Genomic DNA, 9,148 nt, shown 5'->3' with positions numbered 1-9,148 from the left:
TTTACATTCCCACCAACAGTGCAAGAGGGTTCCCTTTTCTCCACACCCTCTCCAGCATTTGTTGTTTGTAGATTTTCTGATGATGCCCATTCTAACTGGTGTGAGGTGATACCTCATTGTAGTTTGACTTGCATTTCTGTAATAATTAGTGATGTTGAGCAGCTTTTCATGTGCTTCTTGGCCATCTGTATGTACTCTGGAGAAATGTCTATTTAGGTCTTCCCGTTTTTTGATTGGGTTGTTTTTTTAATATTGAGCTGCATGAGCTGTTTATATATTTTGGAGATTAATCCTTTGTCTGTTGATTCATTTGCAAATATTTTTTTCCCATTCTGAGGGTTGTCTCTTTGTCTTGTTTGTAGTTTCCTTTGCTTTGCAAAAGCTTTTAAGTTTCATTAGGTCCCATTTGCTTATTTTTGTTTTTATTTCCATTACTCTAGGAGGTGGATCAAAAAGATCTTGCTGTGATTTATGTCAAAGAGTGTTCTTCCTATGTTTTCCTCTAAGAGTTTAATAGTGTCTGGTCTTACATTTAGGTCTCTAATCCATTTGAGTTTATTTTTGTGTATGGTGTTACGGAGTGTTCTAATTTCATTCTTTTACATGTAGCTGTCCAGTTTTCCCAGCACCACTTATTGAAGAGACTGTCTTTTCTCCATTGTGTATCCTTGCCTCCTTTGTCATAGATTAGTTGACCATAGGTGCGTGGGTTTATCTCTGGGCTTTCTATCCTGTTCCATTGATCTATATTTCTGTTTTTGTGCCAGTACCATATTGTCTTGATTACTGTAGCTTTGTAGTATAGTTTGAAGTCAGGGAGTCTGATTCCTCCAGCTCCTTTTTATTCCCTCAAGACTGCTTTGGCTTTTCGGGGTCTTTTGTGTCTCCATGCAAATTTTAAGATTTTTTGTTCTAGTTCTGTAAAAAATGCCATTGGTAATTTGATAGGGATTGCATTGAATCTGTAGATTGCTTTGGGTAGTATACTCATTTTCACAATATTGATTCTTTCAATCCAAGAACATGGTATATCTCTCCATCTGTTGATATCAACTTTAATTTCTTTCAACAGTGTCTTACAGTTTTCTGCATACAGGTCTTTTGTGTCCCTAGGTCGGTTTATTCCTAGGTATTTTATTCTTTTTGTTGCAATGGTAAATGGGAGTGTTTCCTTAATTTCTCTTTCAGATTTTTCGTCATTAGTGTATAGGAATGCAAGAGATTTCTGTGCATTAATTTTGTATCCTGCAACTTTACCAAATTCATTGATTAGCTCTGGTAGTTTTCTGCTGGTATCTTTAGGATTCTCTACGTGTAGTATCATGTGAACTGCAAACAGTGACAGTTTTACTTCTTCTTTTCCAATTTGTATTACTTTTATTTCTTTTTCTTCTCTGATTGCCGTGGCTAGGACTTCCCACAACAGAGTTGTTGGAGGAAGTGCTTTCAGTTTTTCACCATTGCAAATGATGTTTGCTGTAGGTTTGTCATATATGGCCTTTATTATGTTGAGGTAGGTTCCCTCTATGCCCACTTTCTGTAGAGTTTTTATCATGAATGGGTGTTGAATTTTGTCACAAGCTTTTTCTGCATCTATTGAGATGATCATATGGTTTTTCTCCTTCAATTTGTTAATATGGTGTATCACATTGATTGATTTGCATATATTGAAGAATCCTTGCATCCCTGGGATAAATTCCACTTGATCATGGTGTATGATCCTTTTAATGTGTTGGATTCTGTTTGCTTGTATTTTGTTGAGGAATTTTGCATCTATATTCATCAGTGATAATGGTCTGGTATTTTCTTATTTTGTAGTATCTTTGTCTGGTTCTGGTATCAGGGTGATGGTGGCCTCATAGAATAAGTTTGGGAGTTTTCCTTCCTCTACAATTTTTTGGAAGAATTTGAGAAGGATGAGTGTTAGCTCTTCTCTAAATGTTTGATAGAATTCACCTGTGAAGCCATGTGGTCCTGGACTTTTGTTTGTTGGAAGATTTTTAATCACAGTTTCAATTTCATTACTTGTGATTGGTCTGTTCATATTTTCTATTTCTTCCTGGTTCAGTCTTGGAAGGTTATACCTTTCTAACAGTTTGTCCATTTCTTCCAGGTTGACCATTTTATTGGCATATAGTTGTTTGTAGTAATCTCTTATAATCCTTTGTATTTCTGCAGTGTCAGTTGTGATTTCTCCTTTTTCATTTCTGATTTTATTGATTTGAGTCCTCTCCCTCTTGATGAGTCTTGTTAATGGTTTATCAATTTTGTTTATCTTCTCAAGGAACCAGCTTTTAGTTTGATTGATCCTTGCTATTGTTTTCTTTGTTTCTATTTCATTTATTTCTGATCTAATCTTTATGGTTTCTTCCTTCTGCTAACTTTGGGTTTGATTGTTCTTCTTTCTCTAGTTCCTTTAAGTGTAACATTAGATTGTTTGAGATATTTCTTGTTTCTTGAGGTAGGCTTGTATAGCTATAAACTTCCCTCTTAGATCTGCTTTTGCTCCATCCCATACGTTTTGGATCATTGTGTTTTCATTGTCATTTGTTCCTAGGTATTTTTTTTTACTTTCTCTTTGATTTTTTCAGTGATCTGTTGGTTATTTAGTACCATATTGTTTAGCCTCCATGTGTTTGTGCTTTTTATGTTTTTTTTCCCTGTAATTGATTTCTAATCTCATAGCATTGGGGCCAGAAAAGATGCTTGATATGATTTCAATTTTCTTAACTTTACTAAGGCTGGATTTGTGCCCCAAGATGTGATCTGTCCTGGAGAATGTTCCGTGCACACTTGAGAAGAAATTGTAATCTGCTGTTTTTGGATGGAATGTCCTATAAATAGGAATTAAATCTATCTGGTCTGTTGTGTCATTTAAAGCTTGTGTTTCCTTATGAATTTTCTGTTTGGATGATCTGTCCATTGGTGTAAGTGAGGTGTTAAAGTCCTCCACTATTATTGTGTTACTGTCAATATCCTCTTTTAGAGCCTTTAGCAGTTGCCTTATGTATTGAGGTGCTCCTATGTTGGGTGCATATATATTTGTAATTGTTATATCTTCTTCTTGGATTGATCCCTTGATCATTATGTAGTGTCCTTCCTTGTCTCTTGTAACATTCTTTATTTTAAAGTCTATTTTATCTGATATGAGTATTGCTACTCCAGCTTTCTTTTGATTTCCATTTGCATGGAATATCTTTTTCCATCCCCTCACTTTCAGTCTGAATATGTCCCTAGGTCTGAAGTGGGTCTCTTGTAGACAGCACATATATGGGTCTTGTTTTTGTATCCATTCAGCAAGCCTGTGTCTTTTGGTGGAGCATTTAATCCATTCACGTTTAAGGTAATTATCGATATGTATGTTCCTATGACCATTTTCTTAATTGTTTTGGGTTTGTTTTGTAGGTCCTTTTCTTCTCTTGTGTTTCCCACTTAGAGAAGTTCCTTTAGCATTTGTTGTAGGGCTGGTTTGGTGGTGCTGAATTCTCTTAGCTTTTGCTTGTCTGTAAAGCTTTTGATTTATCTGTCGAATCTGAATGAGATCCTTGCTGGGTAGAGTTAATTTTGGTTGTAGGTTTTTCCCTTTCATCACTTTAAGTATATCATGAAACTCCCTTCTGGCTTGTAGAGTTTTTGCTGAGAAATCAGCTGTTAACTTTATGGGACTTCCGTTTTATGTTACTTGTCATTTTTCCCTTGTTGCTCTCAATAATTTTTCTTGGCCTTTAATTTTTGTCAATTTGATTACTGTGTGTCTCAGCATGTTTCTCCTTGGGTTTATCCTGTATGGGACTATCTGCGCTTCCTGGACTTGGGTGGCTATTTCCTTTCCCATGTTAGGGAAGTTTTCGACTATAAACTCTTCAAATATTTTAGCTGGTCCTTTCTCTCTCTCTTCTACTTCTGGGACCCCTATAATGCGAATGTTGTTGCGTTTAATGTTGTCCCAGAGGTCTCTTAGGCTGTCTTCATTTCTTTTCATTCTTTTTTCTTTATTCTGTTCCACAGCAGTGAATTCCACCACTCTGTCTTCCAGGTTACTTATCCGTTCTTCTGCCTCAGTTATTCTGCTATTGATTCCTTCAAGTATATTTTTCATTTCAGTTATTGTGTTGTTCATCTCTGTTTGTTTGTTCTTTAACTTTTCTAGATCCTTGTTAAACATTTCTTGCATCTTCTCGATCTTTGCCTCCATTCTTTTTCCAAGGTCCTGGATCATCTTCACTATCATTATTCTGAATTCTTTTTCTGGAAGGTTGCCTATCTCCACTTCATTTAGTTGTTTTTGGGGTTTTATCTTGTTCCTTCGTCTGGTACATAGCCCTCTGCCTTTTCATCTTGTGTATCTTTCTGTGAATGTGGTATTTGTTCCACAGGCTGCAGGATTGTAGTTCTTCTTGCTTCTGCTGTCTGCGCTCTGGTGGATGAGGCTGTCTAAGAGGCTTGTGCAAGTTTCCTGATAGGAGGGACTGGTGGTGGATAGAGCTGGCTGTTGCTTTGGTGGGCAGAGCTCAGTAAAACTTTATTCCACTTTCCTGCTGTTGGGTGGGGCTGGGTTCCCTCCTTGTTGGTTGTTTGGCCTGAGGTGACCCAACACTTGAGCCTACCCAGGCTCTTTGGTGGGGCTAATGTTAGACTTTGGGAGGGCTCACTCCAAGGAGTACTTCCCAGGCTTTCTGCTGCCAGTGTCCTTGTCCTCACTGTGACACACAGCCACCCCCCGCCTCTGTAGGGGACCCTCCAACACTAGCAGGTAGGTCTGGTTCAGTCTACTATAGGGTCACTGCTCCTTCCCCTGAGTCCTGGTGAGCACACTGCTTTGTGTGTGCCCTCCAGGAGTAGTCTCTGTTTACCCCAGTCCTGTCGAAGTCCTACAATCAAATCCCACTAGCCTTCAACATCTGATTCTCTAAGAATTCCTCCTCCTGTTGCCAGACCCCCAGATTGGGAAGCCTGATGTGGGGCTCAGAACCTTCATTCCAGTGGGTGGACTTCTGTGGTATAAGTGTTCTCTAGTTTGTGAGTCACCCACCAGCAGTTATGGGATTTGATTTTATTGTGATTGCACCTCTCCTACCATCTCATTGTGGTTTCTCCTTTGTCTTTGGATGTGGGGTATCTTTTTTGGTGAGTTCCAGTGTCTTCCTGTCGATGACTATTCGGCAGTTAGTTGTGTTTCTGGTGCTCTTGCAAGAGGGAGTGAGAGCACGGCCTTCTACTCTGACATCTTGAACCAATCTCCTCACGCTGAACTTTCTAACCTCTGCATCTTTGTTTCTCTTCCTTCTGCATAGAAGATTCTTTTTCCATCTCTGGCTATTTAAGTGCTCTCCATCAAATAAAACTTTATCAACTCCTACAACTGGAATTTATTTCTCTCTCTATGCTCTTTAACATTTCATACCTGTATTTTATAACACCACAGACTATCTTGTGTTTTATTTATTTGTATTTATGCCTTTATACCTCTTAAAAGGGCACTTCGGTACCCTCAGATGTTTATAATTTCTTTCATATTTGTTTTCTTGGGTATGTTGCCTTACAGGTTGTAGGAGTGCTATATGTTAATTGTATTACATACTCATTTATGAATTGCAAATAATGTGTTATTGGACAAAGAAAAAAGTTAGGCTTAATAAGTTTGTCTCTCTCTCTTAGATTAAAAATGTGTTGCACTCAGCCAGACTGTTGGGGGATGCATCAGTTTCCTTCACAGAAAACTGTGTGGTGGGAATCCAGGCCAACACAGAAAGGATCAACAAGCTAATGAATGAGTCTCTAATGTTGGTGACAGCTCTTAATCCTCATATAGGTATGTGTTTAAAGAATAATAGTGTCATTTTGAATACAGTTAAAGGCTGAAAAATTTTTCAGAGACTGCTGGATCAATGTTTGTGAACAACAGATGTCTTTTGGACAATCTCTTAAGACATTTCACATTGTGTTGAAAGACGCTATATAAAACCTTTGTGGTATCATATTTCTTTTAAAATCTTGATTGATTATGCTTCATTTTATTTGAAATGTGCTAAGTTCAGAAGTAGAACTTTAAACTTATTTTAATAATGGAATTCAGATACTGTGGGACACTAAATTCAGATACTGAGTGTCCTCTCAGTTTTTAATGTCACTAGGTGGCACTGGCTGATTAACAACACTGAATGAATTCGTTTCTGTACCTTCTCTAGATGCTATACTATACTTTGTTTTTGTTGTTTTATTCAACTCAGAAATGGATTAAATTAAAAGAAAAAGGGTTATGTATGCATAGCTTATAGGGAAAGGGGGGAAATACAAATATTTTGTCTAAAACCATGGCTTTTGTGTTGCAAGCCTTTTCCAGATTTATAAATATTTCATTATGTAGATTCAAAAATGTTAGCTTGGATTATAGATTGACTAGTGATCCCCATTAAATACACTGTTTTGTCATGGATTTTGAGGCATTCATTGCATTGTTATAATGTGTTAAAAGCCTTTTCCCACCTTCTTACTGCTGAGCTGAGGTTATTAACATATTCTTTGATTTTCTACATTAGAACAAGTTATGATGCAGTCATTTGGTGTGATATGATTACTGTTTTAAAACAGTCTTACTTCAATAATCCTGAACTTTCAAGGCTGATTTTATATTCTTGGCTTCATGTCAAGCTGTAATTTCAGTCTTATAAAGTTAGAGCTCATATAACTGCTTCAGGTAGCTCTGAGCCCAATATGCTATCTGCTCTTTGAAATAGTATTAAGATTGACAGTAATACTGGGTTCTTTTGAAATAATTGTACATCAGCATTCAACTGGAGAGATATACAGAGGAACCCAAAGGCTCATGTGAGAAATGTTTCATCACATATATACTTCAGAATTTATTACAAAAACATTTAGAGATACTCCTAAAGCAGAATGATTGATGTCCTTCTTAGACAATTTAATGTGAGGTAAAGGCCGTACAAGGATAAGTGGGCAAACCACACCTCACTGGTTGACAGAGCATGAGCCTTACAACTCCACATCATGGGTTCTGTTTGTGCTCATATATAACAGGCTGATTGGTAATCATGTTTTCTGGGGCTTGAAGAAGAGAACTGAAAGGGTTAGCATAATGCATAGACTTTAATGTCATTATTAACGTAAAAGTACAGAATGTCTAATTTTAACCCCAAAGGTTTGACATGAGAATTCTTTCTCTCAAAGTTAGTCTGACCAGTAAATGCCCTTTTCAACATGCTTAGCATTCACAAATTAATTTTATTATTAACTATGTCCATAATATGTTTATAGGTAGGTTAATTGCATACTACACATAACATCTTGTAGGTGGTTGATAATTGCACATGACACATAACGTGTTGCTTCGTCAATAATCATATTGCTTCAGTAGGCTTCTTCTCTCTGGTCATAGTCCTCTAATCCTGGGTTGTTGTTTTTTTGTTTTCTTTTTTCTCTTTCACTGGTTTCATTTTTGTTTTTTCCCTTCTTTCTGGTTTTTGCCTTCTTTTTTTGTTGTTGTTAACATTAAACCAAGATAACTTGCAGAATTGCCCTGCTCCTATCTTTATTAATTTTAAAAGCAAGTAACTTTGAAGTAAACAGTAGACCTGTGATCTCTTGCACAAGTATATATTTATACTAAAACTTCCCAACTTGTACCCTTGTAATGTCTGGAAGGAGGCCAGGGCATGGAGTGCTGAACCAGAGAGAGATGTTGGAAGCAGTCCTGAAGGCTCATCTCTCAGAGCCCTGCCAGCTCTTCCCTCATTGTGAGAGGACTCTCCTTTCTTTTCCCTCTTAGAGCCCTTTACCATAGTTCCTGGTTGTGCAGTCCTTTATTTTCTGTAGTGCTGCAGCATTGAGCTTGTTAATACTTTGTTAGAAAGATAATTTTTCTGGTTAAGCATGCTATTGAAACAGCACATTTATACTAGTCAGATGTATACTTTTATCTCTTGTTGCCATTGTGTGTGTGTGTGTGTGTGTGTGTGCGTGTTTGTGTATATGTATACATATATATCGAGAGAGAGATGCATCTATGTGTATATATTTTCCCCCTTATGAAAATATCTGGGTTAGTGGGCAATTTTAATTTAGGGACAAATCTTGTAGAAAGGGAAGTATGTATTACTTCAGAAAAGTAAAGGTTTTAGTCCATATAAGAAATGACAACTGTCAAGATAATCCACTGCTAAATATTTTTAAGATTAAAAAATGTTTACTTAAGAGACCAGTAGCATTAATAATAACGATTACCTTTTGCTTTAGAAAACCAAGTTTCACTATTAACTCCTACATTGCCTTTTAATTTTTTCTTTAGGGTATGACAAAGCAGCCAAGATTGCTAAGACCGCACACAAAAATGGATCGACCTTAAAGGCAACTGCTATTGAACTTGGCTATCTCACAGCAGAGCAGTTTGATGAGTGGGTAAAACCTAAGGACATGCTGGGTCCAAAGTGATTTAAATAAATTCATAATAAAAATGATTGTCATATAAAATAAAAAGTGAAACAGACTCCTTATATTTCTTAAACAAAAATGGATAAATGTGAAAGGAAACTGCTATTCAACTTGACTGTCTCTAGCAGAGCAGTTTGGTCAGTGTATAAAACGCCAGGACATGCTAGGTCCAAAATGAATTTTAAAAGTGTAAAATAAAATAATTAAGTTGTATAAAATCAACAGGAAAACAGACTTATTTTTCCTTTATGTTAATTGACTCGTATTATATAGTTGAATCTGTGATTTTTGTGTATGGGTGTTTACCATTTCAAATGTTTTATAAGAGCCATATCAGTTTTTAAAGAGTTGTAATTTTTTTGGGTGGTTTTTGTTTTAAAAAAATTCCCCTATAGTAAAAAAGTACTTGTTAGCTCATTCCCAAGTTAGGTCTTCAGACATCTTTTATTTTCCTGTGATTTGGGAGCATAAGCTGACCAAGCATTTGCCCTCCTAAGTGGGGTTGTGAGTGTTTGTATGTGTGTACACATCATGCACACATGCATGCATATATATGGAATATATATATGTACACATATATAAGGAAATAGGATATCCTATGTGCTAATTACACAGACACACACACACCTCCTGACCTTATTTAAATTATCCTAGGAAGACTGGAAAGACTGAGTTAAGAATATAGGACATGGATTAA

The 9,148-nt window shown here is 36.6% G+C and overlaps 1 protein-coding gene across 1 annotated transcript in view; it reads left to right on the top strand.

Annotated features, from left to right (window-relative positions):
* Nucleotides 1–8,737, top strand: part of FH (fumarate hydratase) — a 41,363-nt gene extending 32,626 nt beyond the window's left edge. The window contains exons 9-10 of the mRNA XM_007462621.1: nt 5,659–5,812; nt 8,309–8,737. Coding sequence (XP_007462683.1) covers nt 5,659–5,812; nt 8,309–8,451 — 297 coding nt within the window. The 3' untranslated portion in view covers nt 8,452–8,737. The remainder of the gene's footprint in view (nt 1–5,658; nt 5,813–8,308) is intronic.
* The last annotated feature ends 411 nt before the right edge of the window (nt 8,738–9,148 follow it).

The sequence above is a fragment of the Lipotes vexillifer genome, unplaced genomic scaffold (genome assembly GCF_000442215.2).
Source record: "Lipotes vexillifer unplaced genomic scaffold, Lipotes_vexillifer_v1.1 scaffold104, whole genome shotgun sequence".
In the NCBI taxonomy this organism is placed as follows: domain Eukaryota; kingdom Metazoa; phylum Chordata; class Mammalia; order Artiodactyla; family Lipotidae; genus Lipotes; species Lipotes vexillifer.
The sequence above is the reverse complement of the archived record's forward strand: the minus strand, read 5'-3'. Positions and strand labels throughout refer to the sequence as shown.